Raw genomic sequence first — 18972 nt, forward strand, 5'->3', positions numbered from 1 at the left:
GATTTCTCAAATGAATTCCCTTTCACTCCATCTTGGCTCTGGGTATCATCACGAGGACAGGGATTATTATTTTTTTTAGGTGAAGATGCACCCAGCTTGAAGCAATTATGTGTGGAGTTAATTTGAATTCTGTAGGCCTTATCTCTCACAAAATCAACAAGCGAATCATCAATAATCATTGTTCATTAGGATATTTGCTCTGTGTCTTTGTGCCGATTTTAATATTCTTGCAAGATTCCAACATCGTAATCTACTGTCTCTGAACAAACGCATCCCAACTAATTATTTTCATCTCTGCTTAAGGCAGTTAGTAAATTATTAATTTTATTTAATGAAAGACGTGCGCAATTCCACCCTCTGCTATGACTATGCCAAGTCTTTAATGAATAGTTTTGTTTACACACACACAGCAGTGCAGCAGGTCCCCCATGCAGGGCCGGTTCCAGGCATAAGAGAGAAAAAAAGTATTTAGTCAGCCACCAATTGTGCAAGTTCTCCCACTTAAAAAGATGAGAGAGGCCTGTAATTTTCATCATAGGTACACGTCAACTATGACAGACAAATTGAGGGAAAAAAATCCAGAAAATCACATTGTAGGATTTTTTATGAATTTATTTGCAAATTATGGTGGAAAATAAGTATTTGGTCACCTACAAACAAGCAAGATTTCTGTCTCTCACAGACCTGTAACTTCTTCTTTAAGAGGCTCCTCTGTCCTCCACTCGTTACCTGTATTAATGGCACCTGTTTGAACTTGTTATCAGTATAAAAGACACCTGTCCACAACTTCAAACAGTCACACTCGAAACTCCACTATGGCCAAGACCAAAGAGCTGTCAAAGGACACCAGAAACAAAATTGTAGACCTGCACCAGGCTGGGAAGACTGAATCTGCAATAGGTAAGCAGCTTGGTTTGAAGAAATCAACTGTGGGAGCAATTATTAGGAAATGGAAGACGTACAAGACCACTGATAATCTCCCTCGATCTGGGGCTCCACGCAAGATCTCACCCCGTGGGGTCAAAATGATCACAAGAACGGTGAGCAAAAATCCAATAACCACACGGGGGGACCTAGTGAATGACCTGCAGAGAGCTGGGACCAAAGTAACAAAGCCTACCATCAGTAACACACTACGCCGCCAGGGACTCAAATCCTGCAGTGCCAGACGTGTCCCCCTGCTTAAGCCAGTACATGTCCAGGCCCGTCTGAAGTTTGCTAGAGTGCATTTGGATGATCCAGAAGAGGATTGGGAGAATGTCATATGGTCAGATGAAACCAAAATAGAACTTTTTGGTAAAAACTCAACTCGTCGTGTTTGGAGGACAAAGAATGCTGAGTTGCATCCAAAGAACACCATACCTACTGTGAAGCATGGGGGTGGAAACATCATGCTTTGGGGCTGTTTTTCTGCAAAGGGACCAGGACGACTGATCCGTGTAAAGGAAAGAATGAATGGGGCCATGTATCGTGAGATTTTGAGTGAAAACCTCCTTCCATCAGCAAGGGCATTGAAGATGAAACGTGGCTGGGTCTTTCAGCATGACAATTATCCCAAACACACCGCCCGGGCAACGAAGGAGTGGCTTCGTAAGAAGCATTTCAAGGTCCTGGAGTGGCCTAGCCAGTCTCCAGATCTCAACCCCATAGAAAATCTTTGGAGGGAGTTGAAAGTCTGTGTTGCCCAGCGACAGCCCCAAAACATCACTGCTCTAGAGGAGATCTGCATGGAGGAATGTGCCAAAATACCAGCAACAGTGTGTGAAAACCTTGTGAAGACTTACAGAAAACGTTTGACCTGTGTCATTGCCAACAAAGGGTATATAACAAAGTATTGAGAAACTTTTGTTATTGACCAAATACTTATTTTCCACCATAATTTGCAAATAAATAAATTAAATATCCTACAATGTGATTTTCTGGATTTTCTTTCTCATTTTGTCTGTCATAGTTGACGTGTACCTATGATGAAAATTACAGGCCTCTCTCATCTTTTTAAGTGGGAGAACTTGCACAATTGGTGGCTGACTAAATACTTTTTTCCCCCACTGTAAGTTACATTTTTGGGGGGTTAAGGAACTCAGTCTGGGTCTCAACTTACTGTTGAGAGTAAGAATAATAGAATACACAAAGTGCAATTTCGAATGTAAGGTTGACTGGCAGTTTCTCTTGTTATGTCAGTCACTCAATTAGCCATGTCAGCTATGATTGGTAGTTAATCTAGCCAGCTATCCAAACTTGTATTAATCATGGCTGAATACCCGACCTGACACTTGCCCAGGGGCCCTGACCTCTAGGCCACATCGATTTTGTTAGTCATTCTCACTCAGATAATTAATAAGTAATTACAAAATGTGTAGAATTGCCTCTAATCTTTCATTCCCAGCCCCAGCGAAACGAGGAAACAACAGTAGCTCCTTCAGATGCTGCTCTCTCTCTCACGCTCTTCTCTGTCTCTTCTCTCCCTCGCCCATCATCCATCCATGCTGCCTGTCTGTCTCAGACCCGTGCCAGAGCCACTGGACTGAGCGTAGCCCTTTAGCTCTGAAAGGCTCCGGGCCTCAGGCTCTAGCTCACATGATTACCTTCTCAGTCCCAGCATCACCTTTTGGCTTCTGGACAGGTAGCGAGTCAGGCAGGGAGTCGGGGAGCCTTTGGTGAGGCTGCCAAGTTCAGACTTACTCCCTGTACTGTAGTCCACCAGCCTGTGGGGAATGGGAGGTCGTCTGGTGGACAATGTTCACTTTACATCTGCTTGTACTGAAAGTAGCCAATTAATGTTCACTCAACCTTAGTTGATGCTTACACTGTGGGCATTTTTCAGTACATCTAAGGACAAAGATGTTCTCTGAGATAGAAATGGAGGGCACTCTGGGCAGGGTGATAGTTAGGCTACACTCTGAGCAGGGGGCAGATCAGAGTAAGCATTGCTGTGCGCTGCACTGCTCTCTCTCCATGTACAGTAGTAGTACCACCATGTCTTCTGTAGCGCAAAGACCTCTGGATATTGACATTTCCTCCGACATTGTGTTATCTTAACGCTACAACTACAGCTCCTTCTAACAAGGGATCATGAGTTGACAGAAGTGTGCGGGTTAGCTCATTGTAAACCTGTGGTGAGGGATGTTTTTGTTAAGTCTGAATGCCTGGCTCTTGAGTGTTGTTTTGGCGAACCACAAAAAACAGCTCCGATTTATGATGGGGCTTGAAACCATATGGATCCTCCAGGCTAGTTTAGCTAAGTGTTGTGACTATTTTGTTACATGCTTTGTGGATTACATTAATTCCGGCGGATTACTTTTGTTAAACAGAAGGATGAACTACTTTCATTGAAAATATGTCACACGTATCTGTTGTGTTTAACAGATGCTTGTGGTTAGGAATGGTTTGGTTTTGAGCAGTGAGCCTGGACTGCAGTCATGCTTTAGTTCTGCTTCTGAACTTCAATATCTGGATATTAGGTTTCTAAGCTATTTTGTTTGTTTTCAGGCTGTTTTGTTTTATTGCGCCTGTTTATTCTATTTAATAGTTATTCATATCCACGCCTGCCCAGAAATCCTCATTGCAGTATTTCGTAAGGAAATGGCATGACGCTACAAACATCCACCCATCATTTATTTAATCTAGATTTTAACCTGAATCTCACAAATCACTACAACAAATAACTAATTGATTCATATTGAAATCTCTCACCCATATATCATCTCTCTGCAAACAAATAAATCATTCCTTTTCAATACATTTGATGTGGTTCAAACAAAGAGTTGTTTTGTACCATAAAGCTAAAATGTGTCCCAAATGGCACCCTATTCCTTACATAGTGCACTACGTTTGACCAGAGGCCCTGGTTAAAAGTAGTGCACTATGTAGGGAATAGGGTGCCATAGTAGTGCACTATGTAGGGAATAGGGTGCCATAGCTGCTGTGTGCTGTTGCGTTGGAGGGAATGTGTTCTTAAGGCATATCTGACACTTTGTGTGGGCTATGCTATGCACTCACCCTGATTGGTATCTGAAGGAGCAGTAACTAGCGATCAAGTCAGAAGATGAATTGAGCAATTCTTAGTATATACTGTAGAGCTACAGTGGCTAATTTATGTAAAGGAGAATTTCCATCTAAAAAGGACCCATGAGGACCAACGTGAAGTTCATAGGAGCATGTCAAATTGGGTGTGAAATGAAACTAGTCTATATTTGAGAAGTTGAGGCATGTATACATTTGTCAAGCATTTTTCTATCCTAAAAATGTGGAATAAGCAAAGGCTTTGATTTCTGGTCAAACCTATGAAATAGGAGTCTTAGATGACATCTACCAGAAAAAGGTAGGCTATTAGAAATACGTCAAAACACAATCATGTTGAAGTAAAGACCCCTGCCAACTAATATCAACACTTGTATTTAGTTTTGTAGAAATTACTTGCCTCCTATAAGTTTAAGAAACATTGCCTTGTAATTCCGTTACCAAAAACCCACATATCTTTAAAGGCCCAGTGCAGTCGAAAATGTGATTTTCCTGTGTTTTATATACAGTGAGGGAAAAAAGTATTTGATCCCCTGCTGATTTTGTAAGTTTGCCCACTGACAAAGATATGATCAGTCTATAATTTTAATTACATTGGTAGGTTTATTTGAACAGTGAGAGACAGAATAACAACAAAAAAATCCAGAAAGACGCATGTCAAAAATGTAATAAAATGATTTGCATTTTAATGAGGGAAATAAGTATTTGACCCCTCTGCAAAACATTACTTAGTACTTGGTGGCAAAACCCAGAGGTCAGACGTTTTTTGTAGTTGGCCACCAGGTTTGCACACATCTCAGGAGGGATTTTGTCCCACTCGTCTTTGCAGATCTTCTCCAAGTCATTATGGTTTCGAGGCTGACGTTTGGCAACTCGAACCTTCAGCTCCCTCCACCAATTTTCTATGGGATTAAGGTCTGGAGACTGTCTAGGCCACTCCAGGACCTTAATGTGCTTCTTCTTGAGCCACTCCTTTGTTGCCTTGGCCGTGTGTTTTGGGTCATTGTCATGCTGGAATACCCATCCACGACCCATTTTCAATGCCCTGGCTGAGGGAAGGAGGTTCTCACCCAAGATTTGACGGTACATGGCCCCGTCCATCGTCCCTTTGATGCGGTGAAGTTGTCCTGTCCCCTTAGCAGAAAAACACCCCCAAAGCATAATGTTTCCACCTCCATGTTTGATGGTGGGGATGGTGTTCTTGGGGTCATAGGCAGCATTCCTCCTCCTCCAAACACGGCGAGTTAAGTTGATGCCAAAGAGCTCGATTTTGGTCTCATCTGACCACAACACTTTCACCCAGTTCTCCTCTGAATCATTCAGATGTTCATTGGCAAACTTCAGACGGCCCTGTATATGTGCTTTCTTGAGCAGGGGGACCTTGCGGGCGCTGCAGGATTTTTAGTCCTTCACGGCGTAGTGTGTTACCAATTGTTTTCTTGGTGACTATGGTCCCAGCTGCCTTGAGATCATTGACAAGATCCTCCCGTGTAGTTCTGGGCTGATTCCTCACGGTTCTCATGATCATTGCAACTCCACGAGGTGAGATCTTGCATGGAGCCCCAGGCCGAGGGAGATTTACAGTTATTTTGTGTTTCTTCCATTTGCGAATAATCGCACCAACTGTTGTCACCTTCTCACCAAGCTGCTTGGCGATGGTCTTGTAGCCCATTCCAGCCTTGTGTAGGTCTACAATCTTGTCCCTGACATCCTTGGAGAGCTCTTTGGTCTTGGCCATGGTGGAGAGTTTGGAATGTGATTGATTGATTGCTTCTGTGGACAGGTGTCTTTTATACAGGTAACAAGATGAGATTAAGAGCACTCCCTTTAAGAGTGTGCTCCTAATTTCAGCTCGTTACCTGCATAAAAGACACCTGGGAGCCAGAAATCTTTCTGATTGAAAGGGGGTCAAATACTTATTTCCCTCATTAAAATGCAAATCAATTTATAAAATTTTTGACATGTGTTTTTCTAAATTTTGTTGTTGTTATTCTGCCTCTCACTGTTCAAATAAACCTACCATTAAAATTATAGACTGATCATTTCTTTGTCAGTGGGCAAACGTACAAAATCAGCAGGGGATCAAATACTTTTTTCCCTCACTGTATATTTCCACACTATGAGGTTGAAATAATATTGTGAATTGTGAAAATGACAATGAGGCCCTTTTTTGTGTAAGAGCTGTTTGAAAACACTGCTGAAATTCAGCCTGTTTTGGTGGAAGGGAGTTTTGTCCTTCCATGGTGACATCACCATGCGTTAAATGAGTTAATAGGCCAACAAGGAGTCCCAAACCTCTCTGCCAAGAACAGCTACTTTTTGTTTTCCCCTCCCACTCAAACCACTCCGACAGTCCTAGCATAATTCTTGCTTGAGAAATTGCTCTTTGCTGAGAAGCTATTTTTATTTTAATTATCATTTTACTTGAAAACAATCACTTATTCCACATTTTGTTGTTACAGCCTGAATTCTAAATGGTTGAAATATTTTTTTTCCGCACCCATCTACACCCCATAATGACAAAGTGAAACATGTTTTTAGAAATGTTTGCAGATTTATTGAAAATGAAATACAGAAATATCTAATTTACATAAGTATTCACACCCTGAGTCAATACATGTTAGAATCACCTTTTTTGGTTAAGTCTAAGCTTTGCACACCTGGATTTTACAATATTTGCACATTATTCTTTTAAAAATTCTTCAAGCTCTGTCAAGTTGGTTGTTGATCATTGCTAGACAGCCAAGTCTTGCCATATATTTTCAAGCTGATTTAAGTCAAAACTGTAACTAGGTCACTCAGGAACATTACATGTCTTCTTGGTCAGCAACCCCAGTGTACAGTGCATTCGGAAAGTATTCAGACCCCTTTACTTTTTCCTAGTTTTGTTACGTTACAGCCTTATTCTAAAATGGATAAAACATTTTTAAAAACATAGTCAATCTACACACAATACCCCATAATGACAAAGCAAAAACAGGTTATACATATTTTTTGCACATATATTAAAAATTATCACATTTACATAAGTATTCAGACCCTTTACTCAGTACTTTGTTGAAGCAGCTTTGGCAGCGATTACAGCGTTGAGTCTTCTTGGGTTCTTCTCTGCAGATCCTCTCAAGCTCTGTCAGGTTGAATGGGGAGCTGATATCAAGTTTATTTATTAATTATTAGGCTAAGTGATTAAAACAGGTAATTTTGTTACCAAATCGGTAGGAGAATTAATAGAAATCATAGTAGTCACAAACCACAGTTGGCTCACCTGCTTCTGTTCTCCCTTCCATTGGCATACTGTTATGTTCAGCTCATACATGGTTTTCTTCTTCTGTCGTCTGGTGGTCAAAGCAAGACTGTGAAAACCGTCTGGAAAACCTCCCACACTCACTCTCACTCTCTCTCTCTCGTAACTCTGTTACCAGATGTAAATCCACTTACTACCTACTGTAGTTCAATAACCAAAATAAATGTTTTCAAACTCAAGGTGTCATGTCATAGCTGACACCCCATTCTTTCTGCAGACATTTTTCAATCTTAATTCAGAGCAGATATTTAAGAGTTGCATAAACAGAGGGAGATTTTACCGTAATTATCTTACCAAACTTTGCATCATTCTTAACAGTAAATGAGTTTTTGTGAAATAATTCTGTGGAAATTGTAAAAAGTAGTCATTGTGCATAGGTATGGTTTGTTAAACTTTTAAATCAATGGTTTTTGTTTTCCATACATTTTAAGTGAAAACTCTGAGTCCAAGCGTAATTCCGTTACCGTGGAATTGCCCAAAGGCTTCCATAAAACAGCATATTCTTGTATACAAGAAGATAACCACCTGCATCTGATTCCCAGCATTGCCTTTTGCTCCTGTGAGGAGAGTTTGGCCTCCCACCCACACATAGCAGCCCTGGCAGGCAGTGAGTAAGGCAGTGACGTGGTGTTGTTGAGCCCAGGTCTGCCAAGCCAAGCCAGGGTATGAGAAACCAGAGGGGCAGGCTGCCAGGTGATACAAACGGCCCTACAACAGCCTACAGCCTGGGCACAGAGCAGCACAGCCCGCTGCCAGATCTGTTCTTAGTTCCTGAGTGAGAGAACCAACCAGAGCAAGCTGAAGCAGCAGGAGGACCAGGGCCGGGCCAGTTTCAGGCTGGGCCAAGGCAAGGGAGAGAGGGCTTGGAGTCTGGTTCCCAAACATGGGTCTTCTCAGGGTTGTGAGGTGGGAATTAGAGGGTTCCCACTGGAAGAATGGTAGCTAAGAGCAGTAGGACAGAGCATTGAGATGGTGCTCCTTCTCTTACCATCTGGGAAAATTATGTTTCGCCTGTTTAATAGGTGGAAACTGAGGTCTGTTTGTATGGAATAATCTTTTCTTGACCCCTTATAAATCGAATTAACAAATCCCCCATGCATCAGGGGCAAAGCTCCTTCCTTCATGATTATTGCTGGACTTTGGCCCTCCCTGTGTGTGCAGTTCTCTAACTGTGTGAGGCAAGTGCAAAGCACACCAAAGGTGAGGATTGGATTTATATAGATCCTTTCTACCAACTGAGGTACCCAAAGCGCTTTACATAGTAAGGGGGAAACTCTCCTTATCCACCACCATTTTGGTAGAGTGCGCCCTCAGCCTGCATGCTGTTTACGTTGTTGTTGAAAACGACCTACTGCTGCAGCCCGACTCTGGCTCAGGCCAAAAGCACTTGACTTCTGTAGCCCGTTTATTTCAGCCTGACTGATTCAGTCAGTGCCCTGCTTAAAAATACATGACGTAGCTAAAGTTAGGCCCCTACCTCAGATACATGGAAGCTGCTGTACACATCAATAGCCTAGCTGTTCTATTTGAAATTGCACGTGTTGTTTTCCTGTGTGTGCACTGCATCTGTCTGTGTCTTTTAAGGACACATAGGCTATAACCAGAATACCACAATTAGCCCCCGTCAGTTAATCAATCAGTCAGATAGTAAAAGCTATTTGGCATCCGTACACTACTGTCCAGTGAACTGAACAAATGATATGATGAACACTAGTTGAGGCAATTTCTGCTCTGTTATGAGCTCTGTTAGCCTATGTTGTACAGTGCATTCGGAAAGTATTCAGACCCCTTGACTTTTTCCACATTTTGTTAAGTTACAGCCTTATTCTAAAATGAATGAATTTGTTAGTTTTTTCCTCATCAATCTACACACAATACCCCATAATGACAAAGCAAAAACAGGTTTTTAGATTTTTTTGCAAATGTATTCAAAATTTAAAAAAACTTAAATATCACATTCACATAAATATTCAGACCCTTTACTCAGTACTTTGTTGAAGCACCTTTGGCAGCGATTACAGCCTCAAATCTTCTTGGGTATGACCCTACAAGCTTGGCACACCTGTATTTGGGGAGTTTCTCCCATTCTTCTCTGCAGATCCTCTCAAGCTCTGTCAGGTTGGATGGGGAGCGTCGCTGCACAGCTATTTTCAGGTCTCGCCAGAGATGTTCAATCGGGTTCAAGTCCGAGCTCTGGCTGGGCCACTCAAGGACATTCAGAGACTTGTCCCAGAGCCACTCCTGCACTGTCTTGGCTGTGTGCTTAGGGTCGTTGTCCTGTTGGAACGTAAGCCTTCGCCCCAGTCTGAGGTCCTGAGCGCTCTGGAGCAGGTTTTCATCAAGGATCTCTCTGTACTTTGCTCCGTTCATTTTTCCCTCAATCCTGACTAGTCTCCCAGTCCCTGCCGCTGAAAAACACCCCCACGGCATGATGCTGCCACCACCATGTTTCACCGTAGGGATGGTGCCAGGTTTCCTCCAGACGTGACGCTTGGCATTCAGGCCAAAGAGTTCAATCTTGGTTTCATCAGACCAGAGACCAATCTTGTTTCTCATGGTCTGAGAGTCCTTTAGGTACCTTTTGGCAAACAAGCGGGCTGTCATGTGTCTTTTACTGAGGAGTGGCTTCCGTCTGGCCACTCTACCATACAGGCCGATTGTTGGAGTGCTGCAGAGATGGTTGACCATTTGGAAGGTTCTCCCATCTCCACAGAGGAACTCTGGAGCTCTGTCAGAGTGACCATCGGATTCTTGGTCACCTCCCTGACCAAGGTCCTTCTCCCCCGATTGCTCAGTTTGGCCGGGCTGCCAGCTCTAGGAAGAGTCTTGTTGGTTCCAAACTTCCATTTAAGAATGATGGAGGCCACTGTGTTCTTGGGGACCTTCAATGCTGCAGAAAGTTTTTGGTACCCTTCCCCAGATCTGTGCCTCGACACAATCCTGTCTCGGAGCTCGACGGACAATTCCTTCGACCTCATGGCTTGGTTTTTTCTCTGACATGCACTGTCAACTGTGGGACCTTATATAGACAGGTGTGTGCCTTTCCAAATCATGTCCAATCAATTGAATTTACCATAGGTGGACTCCAATTAAGTTGTAGAAACATCTCAAGGATGATCAATGGAAACAGGATACACCTGAGCTCAATTTCGAGACTCATAGCAAAAGTTCTGAATCCTTTTTTTTTTTTTTTTGTCATTATGTGGTATTGGGTGTAGATTGAGGGAAAATGTAATTTAATCAATTTTAGAATAAGGTTGTAACGTAACAAAATGTGAAAAAATCAAGGCGTCCGAATGCACTAAATAAGGTATTTTTTATATATATTTTTTAATAATTAGCAACAATTTCTAAAATGGTTTTTGCCTTGCCATTATGGGGTATTGTGTGTAGATTGATGAGGATTTGTATTTATTTTAATCAATTTTAGAATAAGGCTGTAACTCAACAAAATGTGGAAAAAGTGAAGGGGTCTGAATGCTTTCCGAATGCACTGTATGTAGAATACAGGCTGTGAGTGACCTGTTCTTCTTGTGTATCTCCTGCTCTGTCCTGTAGGTGCAATCCTGGGTCGCTCGGAGACACAGGAGTGCGTTTACTACAACTCTAGCTGGGAGAAGGAGCGAACCAACCGCAGTGGCATCGAGCCTTGCTACGGAGACAAGGACAAGAGGCTCCATTGCTTCGCCACCTGGAAGAACACCTCGGGAACCATCGAGATCGTCAAGCAGGGCTGCTGGCTGGACGATGTCAACTGCTATGACAGGTTAGGTAGTGTCTTATTCTGAGGCAAGACGGTAGACTTAGGGCTTAGTGGTCCTTAGTGGTCCTCTGTAGCTCAGTTAGTAGAGCATGGCGCTTGTAATGCCTGGATAGTGGGTTTGATTCCCGGGACCTCCGATACGTGAAAATGTATGCACGAAAACAGTCGCTTTGGATAAAAGCATTTGCTAAATGGAATATATTCTTCTTAGACTTAGGGCTAGTGGTTAAGTGTAAGGGTTGGTGGTCTGAAGCACTGTACTTCAGTCCTTTCCTGCAGATGGTGACTAACACTTATTAGTTTAGGTCATACTGTCCTTTGTATGACGGTTGACTTAGTACATCTTTAAAGGCGCTGCATGGTCATTCCGACGTCTGCATTGGCCGTGCAGAATTTACGGTGATACGGCCTCTGCAGAAGTCAGGGAATTCATACTTCTTGCGCTTCGCGAAGCAGCACAAAGCTGTTGTGAAGGAAGTTGTCAAGGAAGTGAGTTTGGGTTTATACAGGACCTCCCGCCCTCACCTACCGTCAACCAATCATGTCAATGCGGCACTATTTGCAAAATTTGAGAGGCGGACGGCGATGCGGTACGGAGCTCAATTTGGGCTCTGCATGCCTCCGGAGGCTCCGCAATTGAGTCACACCATCCATACGGCGCCTCCGACCACATTTTTTGATCAAGCCTAAATTGGCTTTTAGTATAGTGCATAAAGCTCTGCTTAGGGCCTGTCTTTTATTTCTCATTTCTACTACAGCACTTGTCAGAGTGGTTGTCTGTCTCTTCCTGTAAAGATGTAGTTCTTCCTCTCCAGAGAGAGAAAGAGCGAGAGAAAGAGAGGGATCGGTTCAGTGGAGGGCTGCCAGCACTCAGCTCTCTACCTTTGTAACAGAGGTGTTCTTTTGTTTCTTTTTCTGTCTTTCTTTCTCTCTGCTGCAGTAGTGAATGTGTGGAGACGAAAGAGAGTCCGGACGTCTTCTTCTGCTGCTGCGAAGGCAACATGTGTAACGAGAAGTTCTTATACAGCCCCGATACACAGGCTGTCCAAAGTAAGTCATCATGTAAGTTCACACACAGGAAGCTGGTGTAATGTCACATCCTCTGTCAGTTTTTCAGCCAAACACAGACAATAAGTCAGTAAGAATAACCCAACCTAACCCAAGAGGCACTGGGGCAAATTCCCCAACAAACACTATAGACACAAGGTCTTCTACTTTACCAGGGCCCATAGGTCTACTGCTTTAATTAGAAACTTTGTGTCCAGGCTAGCCACTGTCCCCCCCTCTACGGGGGCCAGTAGCAGCTAGTGTGGCCCATTGGGGCCACCCAGCCCAGCCTCAGACATCCTCAATGTCACAGGAAGGGAAACCGCAACAATAATGCAATCCACAGTCTGTGTCTGTGCTGGAGAGAACTGTGATGGCAGAGAACTGTGATGGCAGAGAACTGTGAAAGCATAGGAGTGGCTGATCACATTGAATACTACATCTTTGTGATATGAGAAGTGGGTGTACTGCACAGTAAGGCTTAGCTATTGGTTTTTTGGGTCACTTGGTTGTTTAGGCGGTTATTTTTGGCTGCTGGCTTAAATTCTCATGAACTGCATTTTACTATTAATCTCACTATTTAGAGGATTTTGTTGAAGCCTCCCAGATGTGTTGTGCTGTGTTGGAACTATTTTTAGAGTGTTGCACTACTAGTCTTCTGATACCATTTTGTATGGCGTGATGAAAATGTGAGGGGAACAAAGTACATTTGCATACCTGTATTAAGGTGTATTCTCTCTCCCTCCTTCTTCCTGCCTTCTCCTCGCCAACCCCCCTTCCCTCTCTTTCCACCATCCTCCCCCTTCCCGCGCCTTTATGTCCCCCTTACCTCTCATTTTCGTCCCCCGTCCACAGCGACCTCCAACCCGTTTACCCAGAAGCCTCAACTGTTCAACACCCTGCTGTACTCCCTGGTGCCCATTATGGGCATCGCCGCCATCGTCCTCTTCTCCTTCTGGATGTACCGTCATCACAAGCTGGCATACCCGCCCGTCCTGGTGCCAACACAGGTAAGACTGAAGAGTGTGTGTGTGTGTGCGTGTGATGTCCGATGATTCGTCATACTTGTCTCGGCTGTACAGAATAAATGGAAGACGCACTCCTCGGTGCTTGGTATTTTAATGTTGATATAGGAGTGACTCACTAACATTTCCAAGAAAAACGGATGCAAAACAATGGATGGCAGAAGAGAACATTGGAACTTGCTGATCTGAACTGAACACAAATGTGATTAGCTGGAGAGTGACAGGAAGCCTAGCCCCAACTCAGACTGTGTGCGGTAGTGTGTGTGTGTGCGTGTGGTCCGTGCAGTGTATGTGGGCACAGCCTGCCACTAACACTGTGAAATGTGTATCTGCTCAGCACTCGAAGTCCTTACTGTGGACACACACACAGGCACACGACGGACACACACAAAGCTGTCGTTTGTTCACCCTGGTTAAGCTCACTGAGGACAGGGCTCTGTGCTCATAGGTCGGACAAGGGTGGCTCCCTCAAGCTTGCTCCTGTACAGCTCTTTGTAAACCGTTCAATAAACACAAATGTCACCAGAACACTGCCACTGCCTTCCCTCCGCTTGTTGCCCTTTGCAGTGTGTTTGAGAGGGAGCCCACAATGCCGGGAAGTGTTTGGTTGCTGTGCTTGGTTACTGTGTCATACAGAACAGTGTGTCCTAACCCCACTCCTCGGCCTCCATTTCCACCCCAGGGCCAGGCAGGCTCCCTGTGTTTGTCATCTATTTCTGGGGTGAGCTGGGACTATTCTGGCCTCCCTAGCCCAGCAATACATGGCCACGATGCCATGGAGGAGAGCACCCAGGGTGAGGTTTAGGCCTGAAAGGGAGAGTGAGGGGGAAAACACAAACAAATAAATAATGCAGTCAGGCTCTCTCTCCCTCTCTCCCCCGTCTCCCCCCTTCCCCTCTCTCTCTCCCTCCCCTGGAGGCTGGCTCTAACCATGGGCCCTTAAAGCATCCATGTTTAATCCATAACACATCTCCTTTGAACAGAAGTGCTGATTGCCGTGCCTTGTGAGCAGCTGATCTCTGACACCGGACTAAACTCGCCCACTTCGACTCTTAATCACTTTGTCATGTCTGATTTGTTCCAAAAAGCGTCCCTCCGTATCATTTGCCCTATGTGGGTTCATTTAAAGCTCTGCTGTAGCCAGACAAGCAGCCGTGACACACAGGTGAGGTGAGCCTGGAGAATGTACAGTGCTATGAAAAAGTATTTGCCCCCTTTCAAATTTTCTCTACTTTTGCATATTTGTGATACTGAATGTTATCAGATCTTCAACTAAAACCTAATATTAGAGAAAGGGAACATAAGTGAACAAATAACCCAACAATTACATATTTATTTAATTCATTTCATAAACAAAGATATGCAACACCCAATTCCCCTATGTGAAAAAGTAATTGCCCCCTTACACTCAATAACTGGTTGTGCCACCTTTAGCTGCAATGACTCCAACCAAATGCTTCCTGTAGTTGTTGATCAGTCTCTCACGTCGCTGTGGAGGAATTTTGGCCCACTCTTCCATGCAGAACTGCTTTAACTCAGTGACGTGTGGGTTTTCAAGCCTGAACTGCTCGTTTCAAGTCCTGCTACAACATCTCAATTGGGATTACGTCTGGACTTTGACTAGGCCATTCCAAAACCTCAAATGTGTTGCTTTTTAGCAATTTTCATGTAGACTTGATTGTGTGTTTTGGATCATTGTCTTGCTGCATGACCCAGCTACGCTTCAGCTTCAGCTCACAGACGGATGGTCTGACATTCTCCTGTAGAATTCTCTGATACAGAGCAGAATTCATGGTTCCTTCTATTAAGGCAAGTCGTCCAGGTCCTGAGGCAGCAAAGCATCCCCAAACCATCACACCACCACCACCATGCTTGACCTTTGGTATGATGTTCTTACTGTGGAATGCAGAGTTTGGTTTTCGCCAGGCATTACTGGAACCATGTCGTCCAAAAAGTTATACTTTTGAATCATCTGTCCATAGAACGTTATTCCAAGAGTCTTGATGATCATCCAGGTGCTTTTTGGCAAACTTGAGTCAACATTTTGGACGAGATGGGTCCCATTATGCCTGGCGAAAACCAAACACTGCATTCCACAGTAAGAACATCATACCAAAGGTCAAGCATGGTGGTGGTGGTGTGATGGTTTGGGGATGCTTTGCTGCCTCAGGACCTGGACGACTTGCCTTAATAGAAGGAACCATGAATTCTGCTCTGTATCAGAGAATTCTACAGGAGAATGTCAGACCATCCGTCTGTGAGCTGAAGCTGAAGCGTAGCTGGGTCATGCAGCAAGACAATGATCCAAAACACACAATCAAGTCTACATGAAAATTGCTAAAAAGCAACACATTTGAGGTTTTGGAATGGCCTAGTCAAAGTCCAGACGTAATCCCAATTGAGATGTTGTAGCAGGACTTGAAACGAGCAGTTCAGGCTTGAAAACCCACACGTCACTGAGTTAAAGCAGTTCTGCATGGAAGAGTGGGCCAAAATTCCTCCACAGCGACGTGAGAGACTGATCAACAACTACAAGAAGCATTTGGTTGGAGTCATTGCAGCTAAAGGTGGCACAACCAGTTATTGAATGTAAGGGGGCAATTACTTTTTCACACAGGGGAATTGGGTGTTGCATAACTTTGTTTATGAAATTAATGAAATAAATATGTAATTGTTGTGTTATTTGTTCACTTATGTTCCCTTTATCTAATATTAGGTTTTGGTTGAAGATCTGATAACATTCAGTATCACAAATATGCAAAAGTAGAGAAAATTAGAAAGGGGGCAAATACTTTTTCATAGCACTGTATATTAAGAGCATCCATCTATTTGTTATGAACAGAACAATGGAATGTAGGAAATGCTAGGACACCGTTAGCCCGTGTCCTAGAGGTTGCCAGAGAGTCTAGAAGCAGTACATACATACACAGGCCCAGGGCTAGTTCTGACAGGGGCGTCAATTAGGACTGTCCTGCTTGGGCACAGCAGCCACTCTCCTAACCACCCGTCTTACTGTATAGAACTTGAGCTGAGGCCTCTGCATTATTAATGAGCCTTTTTAAAGGTAAACACTTACTGTGCTTTGTTACAGAGTGAGAGTGGCCAAGAAGGGATTGGCAACCTTTCAAGGGTCACCACAATCACAATCACGATCGCGCACAGATGTAGTATCTTAATTTGAGCCAGTTTGCTACAGCAGGAAAATAATCCTGTAGCAACAGGAAATGTGGATTATAATTAAAGGACATTTTTGTAGGGGTTGATACATTTTTCGTGAGAGAAAATCAAGTTTTAATTTGAAAATTCTCGTGCAACAGGGTGATCAAATTAAGATCCTACATCTGTATAAAGACAGTTGAGTATAAAAAAAAAGGAGATGGCTGCTCTATTAGTACTCTATTAGTACTCTATTAGTACTCTATACTTTTAACTTCTATACTAGCCTACACTGAGTGTACAAACATTAAGAATACCTTCCTATTATTGAGTTGCAGCTCCCCCCTTTTGCCCTCAGAACAGCCTCAATTCGTCGGGGCATTGACTCTACAAGGTGTCAAAAGCGTTCCACAGGAATGCTGGCCCATTTTGACTCCAATGCTTCCCAAAGTTGTCAAGTTGGCTGGATGTCCTTTGGGTGGTGGACCATTCTTGATACACGGGAAACTGTTGAGAGTGAAAAACCCAGCAGCGTTGCAGTTCTTGACACAAACCGGTGCGCCTGGCACCTACTACCGTACCCCGTTTAACCTGTCTTCTCCCCTTTATCTACACTGATTGAAGTGGATTTAACAGGTGACATCAATAAGGGATCATAGCTTTCACCTGGATTCACCTGGATTCACCTCCCTCACTGAAAACAATAATTTTTTTTTTGCCTCTTTTCTATCCTATAACAAGCACGCCTTTCATATAATGATAGAGGTAAGATAAGTTTAATTAAACTCCAACACTTTTCAATTTCAGTGGGTTTTGGTTGGGAGGGAGCTTGATAACTGGGCCCATTTAATTTCTGACTGCTTCCCGATTGTTGTTTTATTTATTTGGGATGGCTTTATTTTGTCTATTTTTTTTAAATGTCCTCTTTATATGTGAGTCATCATTGCTTTTATGGATGTTTTTAATTATATTTTTGCATGGACGTCATGTATTATTTTATCCTTCGTAATGCAAAATACACTGGAATCAACCAATGACCAAACAAAGTGCATGAATCAGTCAATGTACTAAATGCATTCTATTAGCATGGATGTCTACATTTGATGATAATATTTTGCACATTTTGTCTGTTGCAATGCAACCAAGGGTAGCTACTAAGATGTCTTGTGCCAACATATAAATGAAAGAGGGGTTGGAATCCATTGAATATGGAAAGGCTGCCTCTGAAATGAAACCTTATTCTCTATATAGTGCACTACTTTTGCCCAGGGCCCATAGGGTTCTAGTCAAAAGTAGTGTACTATGTAGGGAATACAGTGACATTTGGGACGCAGTCCATGTCTTGTGCTAATACATGGATGAAAGAGGCATTGGACCAATTTAAATACAAATATGGCCTTTGATGTGGCACTGGTCAACATTTAGCCAACGTTTCGCAACAAAGGACTATTGTTAACCCCCAGCAGCATGTGGCGCTTTCAATGTCATAAGTCAATTGCTGTAATTGAAGTAGCTGAGATGTTTGATTGTTTGAAGGCCTCATACATCAGGGTGGGTGGGTGTGTGCAGATGACGTCAGATTTTTTATTTTATTTCCTGTGGTACAGTGTGGTGTGCTGACAAAGTGTAATGCACGCCATTCAGCCGCCCAACCAACTCGTGAACGGCGCCTGGGTCAGGTGACACTGACTGACTGGTTACTGTACACAGCCCAGATCATAACAGTTCTAGAGAAAGAGATGCTGCTCCTGCTTTTGTAGTGCTTTACTTGAACTGTCTGCCACTGACGCAGGTCTAGGGGTGCGTCCCAATTGGCACCCTATTCCCTAAATAGTGCTCTACTTTTGACCAGAGCTCATGGGCCCCAGTCAAAAGTAGTGCACTATATAGAGAATATGGTGCCATTTGAGACTCAGCCTAGGTCTTTAGACAGTCAGTGGATCTGATAGAATTGCCCTCACCTCATCAACAGGGTTACCTAGGCTGACCTCCTCCCAATTGTCCTGTGGTACAGCTGGTATCTATTATGAATGCTCCTTAGCCTCCTTGGCTGTGTCATGGTTCCTGAGGACTTAGGCTTTTAGAAACAAAACAGTCCTTCAATGCGATCACTCCTTGTCACGTGTATTGCTACATTGCTAGCCAAGGTTGCCTCCCAAATGGCACCCTATCCCATATACTGTGCCCTACTTTTCACCAGGGTCCATAGGGCTCTGGTCAACAGTAGTCCACTATATAGCGAATAGGGTTTCAATCAGGACACACACCAAGATTCATAACCCTCTTACCACCACCAAGGACGGACCAGATCGTAAATCGCCCGTAAATAAACAACACAATTGTTTTGTTTTTTTATCTCCTTTTTCAAAACATCATAAACGGGGTGGAATTCTATTGAGGGCCTTTTATTAGCGCCCAGGGCGTCTCTCCATTAAACACAATATGGTTTTCAATCCTGCTTTTTACGACTCAGCATTCAAGCGTCTGATGAATTATTGAAACTATGGGGAGGAAAAGTCAAGCGTAAGTATGTAGGGCAGGCAGGCGTCTGATGTGTTTACAGAGACCGTGGCCAATGTCAGAGCTGTTGCCTGGCTGGCTGTTGATGGCGGCGAGAGTTTGCCCCAACCTCCCCTCCCACCCGCTCACTTGTTCCT

General features: G+C 43.6%; 1 protein-coding gene across 5 annotated transcripts in view; it reads left to right on the forward strand.

The window, feature by feature from the left end:
* LOC123486065 (activin receptor type-2A) overlaps positions 1 to 18972 on the forward strand; it is a 44820-nt gene that overhangs the window by 18473 nt on the left and 7375 nt on the right. Inside the window, exons 2-5 of one of the 5 annotated variants that reach the window (XM_045217272.1) lie at positions 10883 to 11090; positions 12028 to 12149; positions 12990 to 13144; positions 17057 to 17080. In XM_045217272.1, the coding sequence (XP_045073207.1) occupies positions 10883 to 11090; positions 12028 to 12149; positions 12990 to 13144; positions 17057 to 17080 (509 nt within the window). The remainder of the gene's footprint in view (positions 1 to 10882; positions 11091 to 12027; positions 12150 to 12989; positions 13145 to 17056; positions 17081 to 18972) is intronic. The other 4 variants (XM_045217274.1, XM_045217273.1, XM_045217275.1 and 1 more) reach the window with 4 other exon arrangements.

This window comes from Coregonus clupeaformis, unplaced genomic scaffold (assembly GCF_020615455.1).
Source record: "Coregonus clupeaformis isolate EN_2021a unplaced genomic scaffold, ASM2061545v1 scaf0989, whole genome shotgun sequence".
Lineage (NCBI taxonomy): Eukaryota > Metazoa > Chordata > Actinopteri > Salmoniformes > Salmonidae > Coregonus > Coregonus clupeaformis.